General features: G+C 41.6%; 1 protein-coding gene across 8 annotated transcripts in view; it reads right to left on the bottom strand.

Moving 5' to 3' along the window:
* Positions 1–26,099, bottom strand: part of LOC132821936 (diacylglycerol kinase delta-like) — a 147,750-nt gene that overhangs the window by 69,865 nt on the left and 51,786 nt on the right. Inside the window, exon 1 of one of the 8 annotated variants that reach the window (XM_060834922.1) lies at positions 19,485–19,683. The exons of 3 other annotated variants lie outside the window; for them this stretch is intronic. In XM_060834922.1, the coding sequence (XP_060690905.1) occupies positions 19,485–19,628 (144 nt within the window). In that variant the 5' untranslated portion in view covers positions 19,629–19,683. Of the gene's footprint in view, positions 1–4,508; positions 4,587–6,709; positions 6,785–6,816; positions 6,841–19,484; positions 19,684–26,099 lie in introns of those variants that run through there. 4 more of the 8 variants (XM_060834924.1, XM_060834927.1, XM_060834923.1 and 1 more) reach the window with 4 other exon arrangements.

Below are 26,099 nucleotides of genomic sequence, written 5' to 3'. Positions count from 1 at the left end.
GGAAAAACACAGCAGAACAGGCAGTATCCGAGGAGCAGGAGAATCGACGCTTCGGGCATAAGCCCTTCTTCAGGAATGAGACTTCAGATAAAAGGTAGGAATTTGGGAGAGGGGCACTGGGAATACGATAGGTGGAAGGAGGTGAGGGTGAGGGTGATAGGATGGAGAGGGTGTGGGGGCGAAGAGGTCGGGAAGAAGACTGCAGGTCAAGAGGGCAGTGATGAATCCGGGGGTTGGGACTGAGATAAGATGGGGGGGGAGGGGGAATGAGAAACCTGGAGAAATCTACATTCATCCCATGTGGTTGGAGGGTTCCTAGGCAGAAGATGAGGCGCTCTTCCTCCAGGCGTCGTGTGGTCAGGGTCTGGCGATGGAGTAGGCCAAGGACCTGCATGTCCTTGGCAGAGTGGGGGGGGGAGTTAAAGTGTTCAGCCAAATGACAGTTGGGTTGGTTGGTGCGGGTGTCCCAGAAGTGTTCCGCAAGTAGGCGACCTGTCTCCCCAATGTAGAGGAGACCGCATCGAATGTAGCGGATACAGTAAATGATGCATGTGGAGACGTAGGTGAATTTGCAACGGATATGGAAGGATCCATTGGGACCTTGGAGGGAGGTGTGGGCGCAAGTTTTGCATTTCTTGCGGTTGTAGGGGAAGGTGCCGACACACCAGCCTCATTCCTGAAGAAGGGTTTATGTCCGAAAAATCGATTCTCTTGCCCCTTGGATGCTGCCTGTCCTGCTGTGTTTTTCCAGCACATTTTTCAACTCTGGTCTCCAGCATCTGCAGTCCTCACTTTCTCAAAAGTTTGCATAACCCTTTTTGGTGAAACTGTGCTTCCTAATCTCTCTACACAACAGCTAAGCTCTAGGTTTAATATTACCGCCCCCTTGTTAGTGATTCCCCACATCCACCACCACCACGTTGTCAATGGAAAAAGTCTCTATCTATCCTATCACATCTCTTTAACATTTTAAATACCTCATAAATACTATCCTTCCATTTGTACTAAATGGATTGCAATTCAAGTTTATAAAACTAGTCCTCACAATTTAATCCTCTAAGCCTTGAAAACAGTCTGCATCATATCAACCAAACTGTGATTGTGCTGCAGACTGCTGCTGCAACAATGCTGAAGTGTGCCTCGAAGAGCCGTGTTTCTCCAGGCACACGGTTCTGCTGGTAAAGAGAAGCGTTTGAATCTGACCATGAAACCGCTACTATATGTTCTGGGTAAAGGCAGTCAAGCAACTCTTTGACATTGTTTCCTCCTGCATCCAAAGTCAGTAATTGTTAATTTCTGTCTGGTTCTATAGTGCTGCAAACCCCACCATTTTCATAGCATTTTATGTGTCTGTCTTTCCGAAACTGTTTTGCATGGTTATTCAAATGTGAAAATCATTTCAACATCAAACTCGATTCTACACTCATTCAACTAATGCATGTTCACATTGTCCATTATTTATAGTGCTATTTACTCAGATTTGCAAAACAAAATGAGAGTTGATACACTTTGGCAAACCTTTTGGATCAATCAGGATCGGTGCTGGGTCCATTCCCTTTTTATATAAATGATTTGATATGACCATAGTTAGTAAGTTTGCAGATGACACTCAAATTAAAGGTGAAGCACACAGCTAAGACGGTTACCTCAAAGTACAATGGGATCTCGATCAAATGGGCCAATGGTCTGAGGAGTGGCAGATTGAGTTTAATTTAAATAAATTTGCTGCATTTTGCAAATCAGGGCAGCACTTATACAGTTAATGGTAACTCCTGCGGAGCTTTGCTAAACAAAGAGACTCCAGGTGCAAGTTCATAGTTCCTTGAAAGTGGAATCGCAGGTAGATAGAATAATGAAGGCGGCGTTTGGTATGCCTGCCGTTATTGGTCAGTGTGTTGAGTATAGGAGCTGGGAGGTGATATTGTGGCTGAATGGGACATTGGTTAGGCCACTTTGGGAGTATTCTATGCAATTCTGGTCACTCTGCTATAGCAAAGACTTTGTGAAACTTGAAAGGACTCAGAAAAGATTTACAATGATGGTGCCCCGGGTTGGAGGTTTTGACCTATAAGGAGAGGCTGAATAGGCTGGGGCTGTTTTCTCTGGAGCATCAGAGGCTGAGGGATGACCTTAATAGAGGTTTATAAAATCATGAGGGGCATGGATAGAGTAAATAGGCAAGGTGTTTTCCATGAGGTGGGGGAGGCCAAAACTAGATGGCATAGATTTAAAGTAAGAGAGGCAAGATATAAAAGGGACCTAAGGTGCAATTTTTTCACACAGACGATGATACGTGTATGGAATGAGCTGCCAGAGGAAGTGGTGAAGGTTAGTATGATTACAACTTTTCACAGGCATTTGGATGGCTATATGAATGGGAAGGATTTAGAGAGATATGGGCCAAATGTTGGCAAATGGGACTAGAGTTATATATGACATTTGGTCGGCATGGACGAGTTGGACCGAAGGGTCTGTTTCCATGTAACTATCAACAAATGTGACCCAACTTGTGCAAAACCTTCTTTCTTTACCCCATCACTTATATCTTTAGTTATCTTGATGACAAAACTGTAATTCCTGCAAAAAGCCTTTTAGTCTCTCCACCTCACCTTCTTTAAGGCAATCCTGTAATGTTTCCTACATTAAAACTGAAGTTCAAAGGGATGAAATATTTTGTGACATCCTGAGGACACAAACAGCACTATGTAAATGCAAGTCCACCTTCCTTTCCTAAAACCTATCTTATTGACCAAGCTAATAATGCCCTTCTTTGGCTGAACACCAAATTTTGTCTAATTACATTTTTGTGAATTGTTTTGGGATATTTTAATCACTTAAAAGCAATCTGTAATTGTAAGCTGCTTTTGTAGGTAAAATGCAATCATCGTCTGAAAACGGACTTCAATCAAGCTTTAGTTACATTTTCATTTTTAAACCCCAGAAAAACTTCTAGATTAGATTAATGCCATAAGGAAGACTGCTTATTCCACCTCTGCCAGATGGACTGACTCTACCCTTGCCTCAGTTCGTTTGTTGCTGATATCTTCATCCGTGTATTTGACACCTCTCGACTTAACTATTTCAATATCCAGGTTAGCCTCGGATATTCTCTGAATGAATAAATGTTTCCTCACATTACCTCTCAACCTTCTACCCCTTACCTAAGATCTCTTGTTGTTGAGGCTGTACTGTTTTCCAGAAATATTTTTTTAATTCATATTTAGAAAAAGCCCTCGGTATGTTCAAATAAAATTCAAAGTCTCTGCGGCCAAATTGTATTTCATATCTTTAAAAATCCAAGCCTCACTCTTGCAAAAGATCACTGACAATAAATGTGCCAAATCACCACAGTGACGATGTATACAAAACCAGAACATTAATAATGAAGATATGGACATGTCAATTTTCACAAAGTCTTTATTCAACACCCTTCCTGTTGGCTTGTCCCAATAATACATACACCAATACTTTAATTTTATAGCTGCTCATTGACACAATTTAAAGAGGTGGCATAAATCTCAAGAATCATCAACATAAAACAGATAATGCTTTCATGAAGCTTTTTCAATGAAACACAAAAAAATTTCAGGATCTAGTTGACTGAATTGACCAAATAAACTATTTTAGAAAAGTGGCAGCAGCTTGATTGATTAGATTACTTACAGTGTGGAAACAGTCCCTTCGGGCCAACAAGTCCACACCAACCCGCCGAAGCCATTCCCGTACATTTACCCCTTTACCTAACACTACGGGCAATTTTGCATGGCCAATTCACCTGATGTGCACATCTTTGGACTGTGGGAGGAAACCGGAGCACCCGGAGGAAACCCACACAGACACGGGGAGAATGTGCAAACTCCACACAGTCAGTCGCCTGAGTCGGGAATTGAACCCAGGTCTCTGGTGCTGTGAGGCAACAGTGCTAACCACTGTGCCACCGTGCCGCCCACTACAGCTATTGCTAACTTACAACTTAAACCTACAATATCCTGAAAGACTCGGGCAGCACAGGGTCCCAGGTTCGATTCCAGCCTTGGGCGACTGTCTGTATGGAGTTTGCACATTCTCTCCGTGTCTGCGTGGGTTTCCTCCGGGTGCTCCGGTTTCCTCCCACAGTCCAAAGATGTGCAGGTCAGGTGACCTGCCCATGCTAAATTGTCCATTGTGTTAGGTGCATTAGTCAGACGGAAATGTGTCTAGGTGGGTTACTCTTCAGAGGATCGGTATGGACTGTTGGGAATCTAATCTGATCTAATTAAACTGTAGTTGCTGGTAGAATGATAAGTAGCTGAATAATGCTTAGAGATAGAAAAGGCAGTTCTGGCCCGAGAGGCAGAAATGCAAACATCCTGCTACTTTGTCTTTCAAATCAAGACATACAAAATTATGATATTTAGTCTCAAAAGTATGAGTTATTTTTACTCAAACTTAAAGCAATACAGACTGGTTTATAAATACTATGACTGGCTTGTTTACTTTCTAACAAGTTACATGAAGCTGGGGCTTACCTGTGATAGTTCACCACCTGTTGGCTCTGTTTAATGAGATGGCAGCCTTATGATCGTCTGAACTACAGTGAGTTTATCTTATCTTGTCTGTGATGATAAAAGCAAGCCCATAAGATGGTACTCAAATGTACTTGATCTCCCAAAGTAAATGTTACCCTGCTTACATTTCAAACTAAGGCTTATTAATATTCCCATAAGGAAGGAAATGGAGTTTCATGCTTCCATATTTGTTCTTTCTGCACTTTTGATTATTGAAGTGTGAACTTCTTGTTTTGGTCTTGTGGCTAATATTGCTAAAACTATTTCCCTATCTTGTCAGTTGATTTTGGACAGTTGTTTTTGTGTATTTATAATTCTATTACAGGAACACAATAATAGATCTTACAATTTAAATATAGGAAGCCAAGATACAGATGTCACCCTAGAGTAATGAGAACCATAAATGCACCAAATACAAAGGCAGGGTTAGGTATAAATGGAGACCTAATAACGGAGTCAAGACTCAAGTTAAGCTAAAGTTGAGTTGTTACTGAATCTCCTGACTTTGGGTCACATATATGAAAAATGCTAAAATGCTCTTTTCTAGAACATGCTTTATCCCTACCTCTTTGCTTTATACTGCTATAATAGCCCATGCTGCTCACTTACTATGGGTGCATGTGTTCTCCATCTTCCAATAAAGGCAGAACACGTCAAAAACCTTCAAATATCCTGCAATAAGTATCTTTAACGTGACCGGATATTGAAGTTTTAATATAAAATAAAATCTCCAGAGTTAAGTAAACATTTTCTGAGAAGTACCTGAAAACAACTTTTTCATATTTGGTCAAGGGTAGGTGGTGCTGTCGTGGTAATATCACTGGACCATGAATCCAGAGGCCCCAAAATAATATTCTGGGAAGATGGATTTGAATCCCACCATGGCAGAAAAATGAATCCAATAAAAAATTGACAATTAACAAACTAACCTAATGGCAACCATGCAATCCTTGTTGATTGCCGTAAAGCCCATCTGGTTCAATTCCATTAGTGGAGGAAATGTATCATGTTTACTTGGTGTGGACTACATGTTAGTCTAAAGTAGAAATGTAGTTGGTTATTAACTGCCCTCAGAAATGATCTAGTCTGTCACTCAATTCCAGGCATTCAGATTTGAAAACAAATACTGGCCTTGTTAGCTATGCCCACATCCCATGCAAGTATATAAAAAATGTAGGACATGCATTCCAAGGAAGTTGTGAATTTGCAAGAGTCTTGATTTTACTGACAAATCAAAAGCTATTTGAGGAAGGGAAAGGCACTGAATAGGTGGAAAAACTATATTAGCAGAACACGATCCAATATGATAAAAGACAGTACATGCAGGAGTCAACCTGGAATTGCCTTTTTAACTTTTCCTGCTAGACTGAAAGCTAAGACTTCCTTATCCCACAGGGTTTGTGTGTCCTCACGAAGCACTTCCCTCAAAGTGATGTGAATGTGCATATTTTCTAAGTACAGATTTGGCAAGGTCAGTGTCGGTGTACAAATTACTACATGCCCAGCTAGGCAAATGAACAGTCATTGCAATGAACATCAAAAATTAAACCAAATTTCTATCGTATTTCTGACTAATATATTTTGTTTAAAATAGCTAATTTTGATGAGTACTATAAGTGCTGATTTTAAGAGTGTACAAGCACCATTATTTTTGTAAATGATTCCAATAAAGAAAACATTGATATTCAGGTTGCTTTGAGATCCATTACCTGGCACCGAACTGAATCTGAATCCAGATCAGAGTGATGGCATAGTGTGACTGTTTGCCGAAGGCACATAGGCTATTACTCAGCAGGATGATGTCTATACATTCCAAGCAGAAAGCGAAACAAATATGGATATGTGAAGCACACCAGTAAATTCAAACATATATACGTCATTATCTTTTAACCTGACTTCAGCTCCATAATCAGAAATTGTGGGTTTAATAGTAGAGAACTTAAACTTTAAATGGAAAATCAAATTAATGCTGGAGTTACATACATTTAAGTGGTAAAAGTTCATGCCTGATAGTAACTTTGAGGTTTTCATGATTGAACGAATCGCATAATGTTTCCACCATCAATTAAGCCCTCAGTTTCACACTTAAAATACACATGACACTGAATGAAGCCAAATTTATATATCTATCAAATAATAATAAAATTACATATGTTACATACCCATGCAAATGCTTCACATGCGAATCCCATGTTAAGATATACACATTACATTTCTATGCAGCAGCTGTTACTGGTATGGCACTTTTCAACATTAAATCCTGACTTACCGGTTATACCTGTATCAAGAGTGCCGATTCTGTCTCTAATCGCATTCCAAGCCTCGCTGTTGGCTAGTTTTTAAAATATTTCCGACAAAAGTAACTAATTTTACGTTGTATTCTTGATCATCGCTGTTCACAATACTGAGGCTCTGATCTTAGTCTTTTTCCCTTGCTTGATGCTTTTTTTTTAAAGCATTGGTTTCCTTCTCTACTTTTGATTTGCATTTTCCTGCTCTCAGTACTTTCAGCTTCCTGGTTTATTCAGTGAATTCTGAACTTTCATTATTGTGCCTTCCATATCTATTTAAAGCCCCATTTCCTCGTTCTTATTAAAAATCCTTCCAATATTACTAAAGTCACAATTTTGTCCCATTTTTTCAGGCTCGATCCTCACTTCTTTTGCGAAGTGCCACATTTTACGCCTTTACTTTTTTTCTGGATTTTTCATTAAGCACTGGTTTCAGCCCTCTTTGATTTGGTTTTCTACATCCTTTTGAACTTGGTTGCAATGCCCTGTGTTTTTCTTCATCCAATTTTTTATGACACCCAAACTTCTATTTGAATCCAGTTGCTTGCTGTTACTGGTTATGATCTTGTTCTTTTTTCTTAAATTGGAATTCCCATTGTTACAGACCTTTAAGTTTCAATTCCCCATCCTCATCACATTTTTACATTTTCATGGCTGTTTCTCATTCCTTGCTGGCCTGTTCTTTGCATGGTGGCTAAGTTGACTAAGGTGTTGCGGGGTTTTTGTGGAGTTCAGGGGACTAGAAGTTGTAGGTGCTGTTAAAGCATTCCTGGCTTTGCTTGGAGCTACTGCTCCTTCTTTCTTTCATGCAACTGCTTCCCAGCATGGGGGACAAGATCTCCACTCATACAGACTCAGAGTTCAATACAAAGCAGGAGGAGATAGAAGCATCAACGGAGGATTGAGCAAGGTGAAGTTTATCGACATAAGCATGATACAGATAATATATTTGGTCTTGAGGTGAACACTGTTACCAGTATTAATGCTGGAGCTTTGACTTTAATAGAGCGAGAGCAGAACTTAACTCTCACCATTTTAGGGAAAGCCATCAAGACAAGCCATTAAAGTTGAGTGGGTAAATTTCCTGTAAAATCAATGCTGTTTTCTTTTCGGTGGCTAAGGCATCTGCCCAAATTGGTCAAGTGCCTTAAACTTCATGCAACTTCACATTCAAAGAATCCAATGACGGTCAATCACTAATTGAAAAAGACTTCAGCTCAGTGAAACCCTGTTTGCAGGAAGAGGTTTGTTAAAATCATGATTTTAATACCTGGAGAAGCACCCATGAGAGACTGTCAAAACTACATCCTGCACTTACTTGAGTGTCACTGGATAGCTTCAGTCAAGACAGACTTTCTACTGCTGGTGACTGCCGCTTTCCGCATGCTACAACAGGCAGCTGGCCAGTGGGGTGTAGAGGAGGTTTAAGAGTTAAAATCAGCTAGGGCTCCAACCAGTTTCCCTTTACTTGTCACATACAGGATGTGAACAAGTCATAGTTAAATAATTTTAAGAAACGCATATCAAATTAGAAAGAAAGTTAGTCATTTCCTGTTGGCATTTATGGCCTGAGGTAATAAGGAGGAGCACTAAATAGGTGTCAATCCAAAATGTAAACGTTAAACAGCTATAATTAGCCTCAAACAATTCAGGTGGCTTCCCAATAGGAAATGATCGGGGCAACTAAATAATTAGCAACTAAACAAAATAGAACTACTCGAATCCCAGGAATACCTGTTAGCAGTACCACAGCAGATTAGCAAAGTTAATTTAAAAAATCCTTTCTTCACCTTAGCGGGTTATTATCTGTCAGCTGTTATCTTAACCAGCCAAGTAAAAGGAGTGAGAGGAACTGTCAACTTTAACCAAAACATTTGTTTAAAAATTGCAAATGTTAAAAGGTGACTTTTGATTCAATTTTCAAATAATTCTTACTCTGTGGCAGAGTCTTATTTCTGAAACTTATTGCTAAACAACTATCAATTACTCGCCTTATGGTGCCTGAATGCCTAAATTTAACTTCTCACAACTATTTAATCACTGGCAATGAATGTCCATATTTATCCATTTACCTCATATATAATGTAGCAACTACATTATCCACATTGACAATTAAGAAGCACAAACACCCTAATAGTTTGGTGTTGTTGTTTGGCACTAAAACCAGTTCAGATGTCTCCTCCACTTTAACACACTGAATAGACTGAAACAAGAAGTCCAGTTTTCAAGTCTGTTTCTCAGCACAATGCAGTTGTGACTTCTTGCTCTCATCCTGACCATCATCAACAGATCAAATGATAGAGTACTTCTTTCAGGTGCTCATGCATACATCTCATGTTAGTATAATCCCGTGAGAAAGTAAGGACTGCAGATGCTGGAGATCAAAGCTGAAAAATGTGTTGCTGGACAAAGCTTTCACAAAGGGTCAGTTAGAGTCAAAAACGTCAGCTCTTTTCTCTCCTTACAGATGCTGCCAGACGTGCTGAGATTTTCAAGCATTTTTTCTTTTGGTATAATCCTATGGCTAGTTATGTAATATTCAAATCACAACACACTTTTGTAAAACCAATTATTAACTGTGATTGTGACAAACAAACCCACATTCCTTCCTCTTCAACTTCTAAGACACCTACATGCTTCCTGTGAATTCCTGGTTAACATTATCAGAGATAACAACCATGTTTTAAACGATGCCACCATGCAATTTGTAGAACAGAAGGTTTATAGAGATAAGAAATTGATGAGGACTATCATTCTATGGGATGTGGCACTGCTGGCAAGTTTGGCATATACTGTACATCCCTAACTGTCCTTGAGAAAGTGTTTGTGGGCTGTCTTCTTGAACTGATGCAGTTTATATGTTGAGAGCAGTTTATGTAGCTTATGTACTGAAGGTGAAGTTGTTTAGGATTTTGTTATAATGAAGGAATGCCCAAGTCAGGACATGGGCGTTGGAGAGGAACTTGGATGTAATAGAGTTCCCAAATATCTGGTACCCTTGGCTTTCTTTATTAAGTTTTGAGGTACTTCTGAAAACAATGCGACAACATACCCTGTAAATGGTACATACTGAAACCATGGTAAGTCAATGTGGCTCTTTGATCATGCTAAAAACTACACACAGTTGTACACAGAGATCTACCCGCTGCAGAAAAAAGGAACAGGTAATGCATCACTGACTTAAACAAAATCACAGTGGACAATAATTTGCTGCTGCATTCTCAATAGGAAAATTTCAACCAATCAGAGTCAACTTTACCAATTAGCACCTTATTCTAGTGCAGGATAAATTGTGATTTTTGAAATTTGACATTCTTGCACTTGACTTGATGAGTGCAAGACAAAGAGAGTCTTGAGAGCATATCTCCCTTTTTCAGCAGTGCTCAAAAATGTAAATCCATGGTTCAGTGGTAGAATTCTCCGTTCAGAAGTTAATCAGGTGTGAATTCAAGTTCCATTTCCAGAAATTTAATCACAGAGTCAAGATTGATACTCCAGTTCAATACTAAGGGCATACTGCACTGTTCAAAGAGTGGTCTTTAAAATGAGCTGTTAAATTGAGTCCCTGTCTACCCTCTGAAGTGGACATAAAGGATTCCTTGACACTATTTTGAATAAGCATAGGTAATTTCCATGGAGTGTCTTGGGAAACATTTATCCATCAATCAAAATCTTTGAAATTTCTGAACTTTGTGTCCTACATTACGACAGTTACTATATTTCAAAAGTACTTCACTGGCTTTGAATTGTTGTGAGATGTCCTCAGGTCATGAAAGACCCTAAAAATACAAACCCTCACTTTTATTAAAACGAAGCTGTGTTTAATACTGTATGATGTTCTACCTAATAGTCCAGGTTTAAATAAGTGTTGTTTGTTACACTTGCAATAAATATCTATCAATGTTGGCTATTGCATATACTGTAATAAATGATCAATACTATGTGTTACTTTGGGTAACAGTATGTTTAACATTGTGATACTCTGGATTGTTATACATGTTTTCATGTCATTCAACATGTTGGGTGGCATTATGTACTTAATACACTTCAATACTCTAGGTGCTAACAGCCATTTAATTTTTACACTACTCTGGATATAAAACACAATGAATGTTGTGCAACAATATGCAGACTAATACATGTTTAATATGGTGTGATACTCCATGTGTGAGAAATTTGATTGAAATATGTATTTTAAGCTGTTCAATACCCTGGGCACTAATACATGTTTAGGCTATGAAATATTTTGATTAACAATCTGGCTGCTTATCCATGTTTATTATGTGGAAAAGCTTGATGCACCAAAAGAAATATTTAATGTTAAATGATTTGTTGAGTACTGATATTCAATGGATATTGTGTAATAATATGGATTCTAACACTCACTTTATGCTGTGGAATACTGGGCACCAACAACAGAATATCTTTAAAGATACGTTGAACAACTTTACAGAGAAGTAAAAATACAAAAATACATGCCAAGATAATTAAATAGACATTAGGAGAAGCCTGATCAAAGATTGCAAAGAGGCTTTAATGGAGGAGGAGAGAAGGCATAGGGAATTTGGACGAGATACCACAGCAGGGGTCCAGAGAACTGAAGACACGGATATCATTGGCTGGTGAAGTGAGATCAGATTCTGAGGTACAGAAATCAAAAACAGTTTCAGGACTCGACGAGATTACAATTGGAAATGGGAAAGACCATAAAGGGATGTGAATACAAGGATAAGGATTTTAAGTTTGAGACATTGAGGAATTGAGAGACACTGTATGATCAACAAGACCATAGATGATAGATGAGCAGTGTAGGAAAGCAGTGGTTTGAATGAGCTGAAATCTATGTAGATAGGAGATAGAAGACATGTGTAGGAGAGGCAAAGTTACAGTGATCATGGGGGATTTCAGTATGTGTGTGGACTGGGAAAATTAGGTTGGCAGTGGATTGCAAGAAAAGGAATTTGTGCAATGTCCACGAGCTGGCTTTCTGGAGCAGCTTCCCACAAGGGAATAAGCAATACTGGATTTAGTGTTGTACAATGACGCAGACTTGATAAGGGAGCTTAAGATGAAGGAACCCCGAGGAGGCAGTGATCATAATGTTTGAATTTACTCTGCAACTTGAGAGGGAGAAGATAGAATCAGAGGTAACGGCATTACAGCTGAATATAAAACAAGAGAGGCATAAGGGAGAAGCTGGGTAGAATTGACTAGGAGTGGAGTCTTGCAGGAAAGGCAGTGGAACAGGAATGGCAGGAGTTTCTGGGAGTAATTCAGGAGACACAGCAGAGATTCATCCCAAGGACAAAGAAGCATGGTACAGGGAGGATGAGGTGACCATGGAAGTCAGGGATAGCATAAAAGCAAAAGAGAAAGCATATAATGTGGTTAAGGACAGTGGAGAACTAGAGGATTGGGAAGCTAACAAAGACCAACAGCAGGCAACAAAATAAGAAATAAGGAAGAAGACTGTAAGAGTTTGTTTAGTTTCTTTGTGGGTGGCACAGTGGCATAGTGGTTAGCACTGCTGCCTCACAGTGCCAAAGACCTGGGTTCAATTCCCGCCTCAGGCAACTGCCTGTGTGGAGTTTGCACATTCTCCCTGTGTCTGCATGGGTTTCCTCCGGGTGCTCTGGTTTCCTCCCACAGTCCAAAACTGTGCGGGTCAGGTGAATTGGCTATGCTAAATTGCCCGACGTGTTATGTGAAGGGATAAATGTAAAGTAATCTAATCTAATATAAAGGGCAAAAGCAGACACTGGACCACTGGAAAATGATGCTGGAGAGATAGTAGTGGGGAGCAAGGAAGTGGCTGAGGAACTGAATAATTACTTTGTGTCAATCTTCACAATGGAAGACAAGAGTAAAATCCCCAAAAAAATCAAGAGTGAGGGGACAGAGTGAAGGATGGTGGCCATCACCAAGGAGAAGGTGCCAGAAAAACTGAATGGCCTGAAGGTGAATAAATCACCTGGACTGGATGGACTACACCCCAGAGTTCTAAGTGAGATAGCTGAAGAGGTAGTGGAGGGGTTAGTGGTGATCTTTCAGGAATTGATAGAATCAGGAAGGGTCCCAGAGGACTGGAAAATTGCTAACGTGACACCTGTTTAAAAAAGGAGTAAGGCAAAAGACGGAAAAATACCAGACAGATTAGCTTAACGTTGGTCATGGGTAAGATCTTGGAATCCATTGTGGAGGATGAGATTTTTGAAAATTTGGAAGTGTATGGTAAAATAGGGCAAAGTCAGCATTGTTTTATCAAAGGGAGGTCAGGCCTGATAAATCTGCTAGAATGGTTTAAGGAAGTAACGAACAGATTAGACTAAAAAGAACCAATGGATGTTATCGACCCGAACTTCAAGAAGACCTTTGACAAGATGCCGCACAGGACGCTACTGAGTGTCAGATAAGAGCCCATGGTGTTGGAGGCAAGGTGCTAGTACAGATAGAAGCTTGATACAGATACAGAAAACAGAAAGTGGGGATAAAAGAGTTCTTCTCAGGCTGGCAGCCAGTGACAAGTGGTGTTCCACAAGGCTCAGTGTTGGGACCATAACTTTTCATGTTATACATTAATGATCTAGATGAAGGAATTGAGGCCATTCTGGCCACGTTTGCAGACAATACAAAGATAGTTAAAATGACAGGGAGCATTGAGGTGGCGGGGAGGCTGCAGAAGGATTTGGATAGGTTAGGAGAGTGGGCAAAGAAGTGGCAGATGGAGTACAACCTGGGAAAGTGTGAGGTCATGCACTTTGATAGGAAGAATAGATACATGGACTATTTTCGAAATGGGGAAAAAAATTCAGAATTCTGAAGTGCAAAGAGATGTGTGTGTTCTAGTCCAGGATTCTCTCGAGGTAAACTTGCAGGTTGAGTCAGAAGTTAGGAAGACCAATGCATTGTTGGCATTTATTCTGAGAGGACTTCAATATAAAAGCAAGGATGTACCTCTGAGGCTCGATAAGGCACTGCTCAGACCACATTTGGAGTATTGTGTGCAGTTTTGGGCCCCATATCTCAGGAAAGACGTACTAGTCCTGGAGCGTGTTCAGAGGAGGTTCAGAAGATATGAGCTGAAAATGTGTTGCTGGAAAATGTGTAGTGGGCGGCACGGTGGCACAGTGGTTAGCACTGCTGCCTCACAGCGCGTGTAGACCTGGGTTCAATTCCCGACTCAGGCGACTGACTGTGTGGAGTTTGCATGTTCTCCCCGTGTCTGCATGGGTTTCCTCCGGGTGCTCCGGTTTCCTCCCACAGTCACAAAGATGTGCGGGTCAGGTGAATTGGCCATGCTAAATTGCCCGTAGTGTTAGGTAAGGGGTAAATGTAGGGGTATGGGTGGGTTGCGCTTCGGCGGGTCGGTGTGGACTTGTTGGGCCGAAGGGCCTGTTTCCACACTGTAAGTCTAATCTAATCTAATCTAAAAAAAAAGCGCAGCAGGTCAGGCAGCATCCAAGGAGCAGGAGAATCGACGTTTCGGGCATGAGCCCTTCTTCAGGAATGAGGAGTGTGCCAAGCAGGCTAAGATAAAAGGTAGGGAGGAGGGACTTGGGGGAAGGGCGTTGGAAATGCGATAGGTGAAAGGAGGTTAAGGTGAGGGTAATAGGACAGACTGGGGGTGGGGGCGGAGAGGTCAGGAAGAAGACTGCAGGTTAGGAAGGTGGTGCTGAGTTCGAGAGTGGGGGGAGGGGAAATGAGGAAACTGGAGAAATCTGAGTTCATCCCTTGTGGTTGGAGGGTTCCTAGGCGGAAGATGAGGCGCTCTTCCTCCAGCCGTCATTTTGCTATGGTCTGGCGATGGAGGAGTCCAAGGACCTGCATGTCCTTGGTGGAGTGGGAGGGGGAGTTGAAATGTTGAGCCACGGGGTGGTTGGGTTGGTTGGTCCGGGTGTCTTCCGAAACGTTCCGCAAGTAGGCGGCCTGTCTCCCCAATATAGAGGAAGCCACATCAGGTGCAGCGGATGCAGTAAATGATGTGTGTGGAGGTGCAGGTGAGTTTGTGGTGGATATGGAAGGATCCCTTGGGACCTTTGAGGGAAGTAAGGGGGGAGATGTGGGTGCATGTTTTGCATTTCTTGCGGTTGCAGGGAAGGTGCCGGGAGTGGGGACCTGACAAGGGAGTCACAGAGGGAGTGGTCTTTTCAGAACACTGATAGGGGAGGGGAGGGAAATATATCCCTGGTGGTGTGGTCCGTTTGGAGGCGGCGGAAATGATGATGGATGATACGATGTATATGGAGGTTGATGGGGTGGTAGGTGAGGACCAGTGGGGTTCTGTCCTGTGGTGATTAGAGGGGCGGGACTCAAGGGCAGAGGAGCGGGAAGTGGAAGAGATGTGATGGAGAGCATCGTCGATCACATCGGGGGGGAAATTGCGGTCTTTGAAGAAGGAGGCCATCTGGGTTGTTCGGTGTTGGAACTGGTCCTCCTGAGAGCAGATGTGGCGGAGACGAAGGAATTGAGAATATGGGATGGCGATTTTACAGGGGGCAGGGTGGGAGGAGGTGTAGTCGAGGTAGCTGTGGGAGTCGGTCAGTTTATAGTAAATGTCTGTGTTGATTTGGTTGCCCGAGATAGAAATGGAGAGGTCTAGAAAGGGGAGGGAGGAGTCTGAGACGGTCCAGGTAAATTTGAGGTCGGGAGGGAAGGTGTTCACCATGGACATCCAGTCCCTGTACCAACGCCTTATCTTCACCATGGACATCCAGTCCTTGTATACGAAGGACTCAAAGCCCTCTGCTTCTTCCTTTCCTGCCGTACCAACCAGTACCCTTGCACTGACACCCTCCTTCGATTGACTGAACTGGTCCTCACTCTGAACAACTTCTCTTTCCAATCCTCCCACTTCCTCCAAAGCAAAGGAGTAGCCATGGGCACCCGCATGGGTCCAGCTATGCCTGCCTCTTCGTAGGATATGTGGAACAGTCCATCTTCTGCAGCTACACTGGTACCACCCCCCCCACCTTTTCCTCCGCTACATCAATGACTGTATCGGCGCTGCCTCGTGCTCCCACGAGGAGGTTGAACAGTTCATCCACTTTGCCAACACCTTCCACCGCAACCTCAAATTTACCTGGACCATCCCAGACTCCTCCCTCCCCTTCCTAGACCTCTCCATTTCTATCTCAGGCGACCGAATCAACACGGACATTTACTATAAACCGACCACTCCCACAGCTACCAAGACTACACCTCCTCCCACCCTGCCCCCTGTAAAAACGCCATCCCATATTCCCAATTCCTACGTCTCTGCCGCATCTGCTCCCAGGAGGACCAGTTCCAATACCAAACAACCCAGATGGCCTCCTTCTTCAAAGACCGCAATCTCCCCCCAGACGTGATCGACGATGCTCTCCACCGCATCTCCGCCACTTCCCGCTCCTCCGCCCTTGAGCCCCGCCCCTCCAATCGTCACCAGGACAGAACCCCACTGGTTCTCACCTACCACCCCACCAACCTCCATAAACAACGTATCATCCGCCGCCATTTCCGCCACCTCCAAAAGGACCCCACCACCAGGGATATATTTCTCTCCCCTACCCTATCAGCGTTCCGTAAAGACCACTCCCTCTGTGACTCCCTTGTCAGGCCCACACCCCCCACCAACCCAATCTCCACTCCCGGCACCTTCCCCTGCAACCGCAAGAGATGCAAAACTTGCACCCACACCTCCCTCCTTAATTCCCTCCAAGGCCCCAAGGGATCCTTCCATAACCACCACAAATTCACCTGCACCTCCACACACATCATTTACTGCATCCGCTGCACCCGATGTGGCCTCCTCTATATTGGGGAGACAGGCCGCCTACTTGCGGAACGTTTCAGAGAACACCTCTGGGACACCCGGACCAACCAACCCAACCACCCCGTGGCTCAACATTTCAACTCCCCCTCCCACTCCACCAAGGACATGCAGGTCCTTGGACTCCTCCATCGCCAGACCATAACAACACGACGGCTGGAGGAAGAGCGCCTCATCTTCCGCCTAGGAACCCTCCAACCACAAGGGATGAACTCAGATTTCTCCAGTTTCCTCATTTCCCCTCCCCCCACCTTGTCTCAGTCCAAACCCTTGAACTCAGCACCACCTTCCTAACCTGCAATCTTCTTCGTGATCTCTCAGCCCCCACCTCCACTCTGGCCTATCACCCTCACCTTAACCTCCTTCCACCTATCGCATTTACAATGCCCCTCCCCCAAGTCCCTCCTCCCTACCTTTTATCTTAGCCTGCTTGGCACACCCTCCTCATTCCTGAAGAAGGGCTTATGCCCAAAACGTCGATTCTCCTGCTCCTTGGATGCTGCCTGACCTGCTGCGCTTTTCCAGCAACACATTCTCAGCTCTGATCTCCAGCATCTGCAGTCCTCACTTTCTCCTAGATGTTCACAAGAATATCCCAGGAATGAAAACCTTAACAAAAGAGGAATGTTTAAACAATCTGGGCCTATACTCGATGGGAGTTTAGCAAGGATGAGGGGGGATCTAATTGAAACATACAGAAGACTGAATGGTCTGGATAGAGTAGTGTTGGGAAGATGTTTCCATTGATAGGAGAGACCAGAGGGCACAGCCTTTGAGTAAAGGGAAGACCTTACAGAATGGAAATAAGGAGAAACTTCTTCAGCCAGACAGTGGTGAATCTATGTAATTCATTATCACAGAAGGGTATGGAGGCCAGGTCATTGAGTATATTTAAGACTAAAGTAGACTGGTTCTTGAGTATCAAGGGGATCAAAGGTTACGGGGAGAAAGCAGGAGAATTGGGTTCAGAAACTTATCAGCCTTGACGGAGCAGTCTTGATGGGCTGAATGGCCTAATGTCTGCTCCTGTGTCTTATGGTTTATGGTCTTATATAGGATGATGAATGGGAGACCAATCAAGTGAGGATAAGAATAGTCAAATACCGAGGTGATATAGACATGGATGAGAGTTTCAGCAGTCGATCGTCAAAGAAAGTAGAGCAAGTGGACAAGATTTCAGAAGTGGAATTGGGAAGTCTTTACGAAGAAGACGACATACATGGAATCAGAATATCAGTTGAGAGCTGGTTGAATCTAAAACAATGAGCAGAGTAGAATCAATAAAGCAGGTATAGGGTCCATGGTCCTGAAGAAGAGTAATTGGACTCAAAATGTGAACTTGTTCTCACTCCACAAACGCTGCAAGAGTTGCTGAGTTTCTCAAGCACTTTCTTTTCATTGTAGGGTTCTTGGTGATGTCCTGATGATTTCTGTCTTCCTACTATTCAACTGGAGAAAACTTTGATTCATCTAAAGCTTCATATTGGTCAAGCAGTCTGACAATACAAAGGCAGTACAAGGATCAAGGGAAGTTAGAGAGGTAAAGTTAGGTTTCATTAGCATGACACATGGAAAAGGACTTCACATTCAACAAAAGCATACAGAACAAGAAAGGCCAAGGAATGATTTCTGGGGCATTAGTGGATAGAGTCCAAGAAGAAAATTTATTGCTTGAGAAGCTCTGATCAGATTACTGAGTGAGGACAATCCCAGTAAGTTAAAGACAGTAAGGGCTGTGGAGGGGAATGATGTAGTTTATTATGTCAAAGGTTATAGGGAAATCGTATGAGATCAATGTATTTGGATCATAGTCTACATTCTACCAAGTACAACAGATTCTGTCTCAAGGGATAATGCTGAACTTAAAATATCATGATTTCCTGGCAATGCAAGAAATCTGCTTGGCGTTTTACTGAGTCATGACATTAGGATGTGATATATTAACTCAACAATGAAGTTATGTCTACATTCTAATGACTGATCACAGGATTCTCAAAAATGCCCTCAAACGTCACTGAGATTGAATCTTTTGTTTTTAACGGCAGCATGGAAGTTGTACAATCATAGATGATCAATCTTCTAACACAAAAACACCTTTAACATTTACCCAATCTTCTACATGACAAAACTATACACATCAATACTTAACTTGTTGCCTATATATTAGTATCTTCACCTAATAATATAGCATGACAAACTAGTACCTATCAACATTATAAGAAGCACTATACTAACAGAATTGCAGTCAGCATTCAGCAGCTCTGTACACAGTATTATACAGCAACAGACCAGTATCTATTAGCACAGAATTTCAGTCTTTGGGTATAAAATACTAATTTGTTCGTAATAGATCTGTACCCATTAGCACTGTGCTTATAGTGAGTGACCTACACCCATCAAAACTCAACCCCAGTTTATACAGTAATTGATCTAAATCCACCTGCACAGTGACAGGCCCAAATGCACCAGCTATTTAGTCAAGTATTATACAGGACTTCATGAGGTGTTATGCAGCTCCACTGGGCTCTTATGACACAATTCAAATGTGCATAGGCAGTATCTAGAATTGTGCTTCTCAGTGTTTCCACTTTCCTTTTAGAGGACGTGAAGCTGAGGTTTTATCGAAAAGAAATAAATTCTTGCAACCGATTGCAAATCCCACATCACGAAAAATTTCCCAACTTCAACTCGAATATCCACCCTCAGAAAAATCTCTTCAGCACATGAACTCTTCAATACAAGATCCAAAATATGAGCTCATTTAAAAATTTTTAAGGGAGCTCTCAGCCCATAAAGAACCAGTCTACAGTGAGAGAAAGAGGGAAAGCCGTAACTTACGACTGATGTCTTGCAGGGTGCTCCATCATGGACCGGGTTCACATTGCTTTCTACAATCTGAAAAGTCTTGGCACTCAGGCCTCCTCTCTCTCTTTTTTTGGACTTCTTCCAAAACTCCCACACCACGTGAAGAAACTCTTTCATGAAATTTTAGGAGTAACCCCTTAACTCTCCAGATAGAGCAGCAGTCCTATTGTGGCACTCCTACAACTGGAACAGTAAGACAGCACAAGGTCCTGGATGACTCTGGGGACACATGTTTTCGACACTCTTCTTAACTGACTGTTGCCCTGGCTGAGTGACTAATGTACACGTCCTGCTGTGGAAAAGTCAAGTCTGTAAAGTTCCAAGATGAGGCACCAAAAGATCTGAGGTACTTCACATTCTTCACTATCTTTAAACCACACCCTTTAAAAGAAACAGAAAGGCTTGTCAGAGACAAACACACCAAAATAGCATCTGAGTCCACAGGGAATGCCTTGCAGCGGAACTGACCCATTCAGAATACCAAGGACAAACTGCTGCTCCAACCTTTTAACACTGTCATTGCTGGAACTGCTGGGACATTTGCAAATCAGTTTAAACCAACACTGTTGCAAGAAAATGGAATGATTAAATGGCATCCCATTTATTTATTCACTCTAGTTACAGTCTTGTTGATTTTTTTGTATCTTGCCAACTATTACATTGCTCTAAATTAAACATTTTATCAATTAACAGTCATTAAACCAATGGATCCAGCTATCTATCCCGCAGAGAAAAATGTCAACTCTCAATTGCCATAGCTCAAATGTTTGGAAGGTGAGAACTCCCAAACATTGAGTTACTTCTACGTTGCACAAAAGCATAGATCAGTGGTGTTGTTTTCCAAATTGTCCTCTCTACTTCCTCAATTGCAACAACAGCATCGACAGGCAAGACACTTGACTTTGCACTCCACAATAGACAGCACATAACGGGGCGGCACGGTGGCACAGTGGTTAGCACTGCTGCCTCACAGAGCCAGAGACCTGGGTTCATTTTCCCGCCTCAAGCAACTGTGTGGAGTTTGCACATTCTCCCCGTGTCTGCGTGGGTTTCCTCCGGTTTCCTCCCACAGTCCAAAAATGTGCAGGTTAGGTGAACTGGTAATGCTAAATTTCCCGTAGCATTAAGTGAGGGGGTAAACGTAGGGGAATGGGTCTGGGTGTGGACTTGTTGGGCCGAGGGTCCTGTTTCCACACTGTAAGTAATCTAATCTAATCTAATTTACTGCCAGTGGCTGAGAATGAATGGAACTATCCTGGCATTGATGCTTTTCAATTATATTCAGGTACCTTCTAAAAAGCATGTCCTGACAAATCTGGGGACAGTCAATTCAGTTGCGAGTTGCTACAGTGAGATACAGAATGATAAGAATAACATGGGTTTGATCTTTGCACGGGGCTTTCTCCTCATTTTGCCGTATCCTTGTACATTGATGCCCCTTGAACTACCAGAACTAATTTTCTTTCTCTCGGATGCCTCTGGTCTTGTGTGAAATTGACTACTGCTATATTTGCTTCTTGAGTACATCCTTCGTCATTGGCATCCCAAGGCAATTTTCATCTAGTTGACATCCTGCGCGTTACATATTTAGCTTATTTCAATGTCAAGTTGTTTTTTTTTAAGTTAGTTATCAAAATGATCAAATAAAACATACATGAGCTGAAGATTTCTTTTGCACAGAATACTGCCCCGCTTCACCTAAATAATGGACCCATTTTGCATTGGATTCATACCTCCCTTGGAGGGAAGTTGAAAAATTGCAAAAAGAATTGATAAGTAGGATTTGGAACCATGGATCTGTTGAGACTTACATAAGGATACCATATAGTCCGTGATTGCTTGTACTGGCTCTTTCCTACATCAATCCAAAACTAATTTTCTACCCAGGTCTCCCTTCCCTCGACAGCTTGTAAACTTCTTATGTTTCAAATGTTTATTTGGTTTTTCCATAAATAATGCAATGACCTCTCTCTTAGGTATATACTGCGAGAAATCTCTCCAACCCATTCTGTCAATCTCTTAGTTAAAATTTTAATTTGCTACTGACTGCGGTGGTCCGGCCTTTTGCTGAGATCATGCAGTAAGTGTTTAAGGAATTTAGGGGACTGACTGAAGAAGAGAACTTCAAGGGTAACAATCTAAGAGCTATTCCTGGTTTCAAATGTCAGCATAGGGAGAGCAGATATGCAAAGTAAATGTGTACCTGGAGAGAGCATGATATTAGGGATCAGCAGCAATTAGGTTAAACTTTTCATTAAATCTGTTGCTCTCATAAAATGCTTACTCCACTACAGAATACCAATAAACGTGTGTAGTTGGATAAGGATCCTGAGACATACTGCCACTCATTTCTCTGAGTTGTAATTTCTGTGTTATGAGATTTGGTCCAAAGGTTTTTGTAGTACATGTTCGAGTTAACCTTGCTGATTTAATGTCGATGATATTGTACCTCATGAGTTGCTCAAGTGCAAGACGGAAGTGGTTTGACGACCTTAACAGGGTATCACAGATCTGCATGACCAGGAAAAACAAATGTACATCTCCTTAAACAAAGATAGTGCAAAAAACAGCTCAAATTCCAAACAAAGTGGATGAATTCAATTTCAAATGAGCTATAGTGTGATAAATAGAGGAAAAATGGAATAAGATTAAAGAGAAAGAAAGAAAAAATCAGTAAAAAGATACTGAAATTGACATAACTGGCAAATTTATTTTCTATCTACAGTATAAGTACATGAACTTTATAATATCTAATGCATTTGAATGGGAGCTACATAACAAGATGGCATTTTCATAAACCAATGATGGATCTCAAACAGGAACCTTTGAATTTTCATATTTAATCATGCACCTTTTCTTGCCTGAAATTACGAGTAATTTTTGCAACACCTAGTGCTTGATATATTAGAAATTTAAACTACAGAACCGGCATATCATGATTAAACAAACTTGCAAAGGAATAATTCCTCCCCACTTGTCCCCACTGAGTTTTAACAATCTCTGTCTGAAGTTGTCGGCCTCTTGTCAGAATCTGCATCCTGATAAAAACTCACAGGATGAAATGAGGAAGTGAGTTTAAGTCCAGTAGGCTGGAACATAAACAGCAGGAAATCCTACTGCTGGAACACTGAAGCTTAACCCTTAAGAGGATGGTTGAGCTAATTTTATACTTACATTCAAACTCTGTGGCAAGTTATCACAGATTTTTATTAATTTCATTGTTGTCCAAAGCTCTCCCTAGCTTTGACACAATACCCTTTCTTTTCTAACTACTTTGAGAAGCTACACAAACATGACTTGGGATTTCCCCTGACATTTGCTACCTAACTAATCATATAAACGAGACTTGAAACTTAAATTTGTGCAGAACTTTAGGCGTGAATGAGTGTCTAATCATCTTACAATACCAGAGCAACCATCCTGAGTCAAAGTATGGGCTGATATAAAGTAAAGGTTCCTTTACATCGTTCCAAACGGAAGGTCAGGAAGACCACAGCATACATACAATGATATTTCCTCTGTATGATTTTATCTGTAAACATACTGCCTCAACTGCAAGAACATAATCAGTTGGCACATAGCTGCCACAGACGCTCAAGCTCTAAGGTTGATTCCACCATTACCAATTTTTGTTTTTGACAGCCTGTCTGTTATTAGTCAGGGAAGAGTTGAAATTTCAGTGCAAAGAATAAAAGACATGCCTTTTGAATTGACCAGGTCTAGCAATGTTAAGAAAAATAGAGAAAAGAATGAAGGATTTTGAATATGATGCTTAAATGTACAAGCAGAAGTAGGAGAATTGAGGAACAGGAAAAAATGAGAAAGTGGAAGTTTTGATTGGTAGGGCTGTCTCACTGGTAGCGGAAGACTTATTGTCGGTTAGATTGATAATGTGCTCCTTCAAAATGCATTCATAGAAGGGTAAAACATCCTACAAAGAAATGTGAAGAAATGAACGCGCTAAAATGAGTCAGAGGAAACAACAAATTGAGATATCATTGAGTTAATAAAAGATCGGTTAGATATATCAGTGGGAGTCCATAAGATGGACAAGAGAAAAAGAAACAGAATGGAAAACTTAACCACTGGGGAGTGCTTTGGATGGAATAACCAACTTGATGAGGCATAAGGTTCGATAGACTTTCAAACGGACAGAATGACTGGAATGTGTCACAGTATGAGAGATGGAAAATATAAAGGGAAATTGTAGACATGTGCAGAAGAGAAAAGAGTTGAGGTACTCAGCAAGAATGGCGTAGATCATCCACTCAAGTATGTTGCAGTTTGTCAGTTTGGTTGGGGGGGGGTGGTGTGTGTGTGTGTGCAAAGATTCAGCTGACTGAGCATATAATGGGCAGCTGTGGGAGTGCAAGGTATTACTACCATGGGAAATACGGAGGCAGCAATGGATCATATTGAAGATTCATTTGTGCTGTAATGTTTCCCACTTCAATGAATGAGACCTATGTGTGCATGCTGCCAGTCTGTCTGTATTTCCAGGAATGAAAGAAAGCAAAGCAATATAAGTGCTGGTAGAAAGTGAAAAGTCTTATTGACACTACACAGTACAATGGATAAACAAGTCTTTTTATGACAGTACAACAAGTGTTAGCCTGACTCCTATATCATCCTCATTGGTTCTCCTATTTTAATTTGAACTGTGGATTTACATTTGGCAATTTCCACAACTGGCAAGAGAAGCAATCTCTATGGCATGCAATAGTGAACAGGAAAGAAAATCAAGGTGGGCCTCGAGCACACTTGACCAAAAATAAATCATTTTAGTAAGACAACTAGTAACATTTATTGAATGAAACAAAAACTATGGATGCTGAAAATCTGAAACAAAAGCAGGAAGTGCTGGAGAAACTCAGGAGATCTGGCAGCATGTATACTGTGAAAAACAGTTAATCTTTTGAATGTAATGATCCTTTGTCAGAAATTCATTTTTCTTTCTACAGATGCATTTCTCTAGCACTTTCCGTTTTGGTCATATTTATTACTTATCTTTAGATGTTCTAGATGTAGATGTGGAGCCTTTTCTTGAACAGCTGCAGTTAGCATCGGTGGCCCCACTATGACGACAGGTCTATGTTTTGGAAAGAACTAGGGAGCGAGTGTTGCTGCTTTTCACTATGATGAAAATTTCATATTAAATCATTGCGTCATACAGCATGGAAATAGACCCTTCAGTCCAACTCATCCATGTCGACTAAGTTTCCCAAACTAAAGTAATCCCATTCGCCTGCGTTTGGCCCTATCCCTCACTGCTTTCTTATTCATGCCCCTGTCCAAATGTCTTTTAAATGTTGTGACTGTACCTATATCTACCACTTCCTCTAGCAGTTCATTCCACACACAAACCACCCTCTGTGTGAAAAGGTTGCCCCTCAGGTCCTTTTGAATTTTTCTACCTTCACCTTAAAAATATGCCGTCTAGTGTTGAGCTCCTAGAGAAAAGTAATCTAAGAGATTTTTTGCTAGTCATCTTACCATGCCCCTCATGATTTTATAAACTTCTATAAAGTCACACAACTTCCTGCACTCCATGAAAAAACTCCCAACTTATCCAGCTTCTTCTTACAACTCAAAACCTCCAATCCTGTATGGGATCTTTTCCACATTTTGAAATGTCAATGGGTTTTGCCATACACTACACCTTCAGGGGTGAGTTTCAGCTGATGATTCTTGTATCGATTTGAGTCTATTAAATTGTTTCTGCACCCTCTCCAAATTAACTGGCCACTGTACTCTGAAAGTAGTCTCACTTATGTCCAATACAATCGCAATATGATGCTCCAACTCCTTGATCTGAGAAATGAAGGCAAGCTTTCCAAATGCCTTCTTTACCACCCTGTCTACCTGTCATAGTATGCACCTGGACCCCTACGTCTCTCTGTTTGACAGAGCTACCCAGGGCTCTACTATTACTTGCAAACGTTCTGCCCTTGTTGTCTTACCATAATTCAATACCTCACATTTATCCAAATTAAACTCCCCCACCACACCTCTATCAACTGGCCCTATTGTTTAAGGTCACTTTGTAATCTTAGATAATCATCTTCACTGGACACAAAACCACTAATTTTGGAGCCATCCACAAACGTACTAACCATGCTTCCTAAATTCACATCCAAATCATTTATACAAATGACAAACAACAGTGGACACAGTACTGACCTCTGTAGAACACTGCTGGTCATTGTTCTGGATCCACTGTTGCTTGTCATTTATATAAGTGATTTGGAATGAGAATTTAGGAAGCATTGAAAGGACCAATATGCAGGCTAAAGAAGGATGTTGAGAAAAAATAAATTGCACCAAATGTGTGAAAGCTTCAGGTAGTAAAATCAACCCAGTTGGCAGAGTTAATAGACTTGATTCTATACAGGAATCATCAGCTCAAACCCACCCCTGAAGGTGTAGTGTAGGGCAAAACCATTGACATTCCAAAATGCGGAAATGATCCCATACACTCAGCCAGCTGTTGACAGACTTCAATACTGTTCTGTGCATTTTAACACATTTGAGCATCTTATCCTGCAATGCTTATCTCTGGAAGCAGAGACCACCATTAATATATATGGA

Source organism: Hemiscyllium ocellatum, chromosome 13 (assembly GCF_020745735.1).
Source record: "Hemiscyllium ocellatum isolate sHemOce1 chromosome 13, sHemOce1.pat.X.cur, whole genome shotgun sequence".
Classification (NCBI taxonomy): Eukaryota; Metazoa; Chordata; class Chondrichthyes; order Orectolobiformes; family Hemiscylliidae; genus Hemiscyllium; species Hemiscyllium ocellatum.
This window is presented reverse-complemented; position numbering and strand designations above follow the sequence as displayed.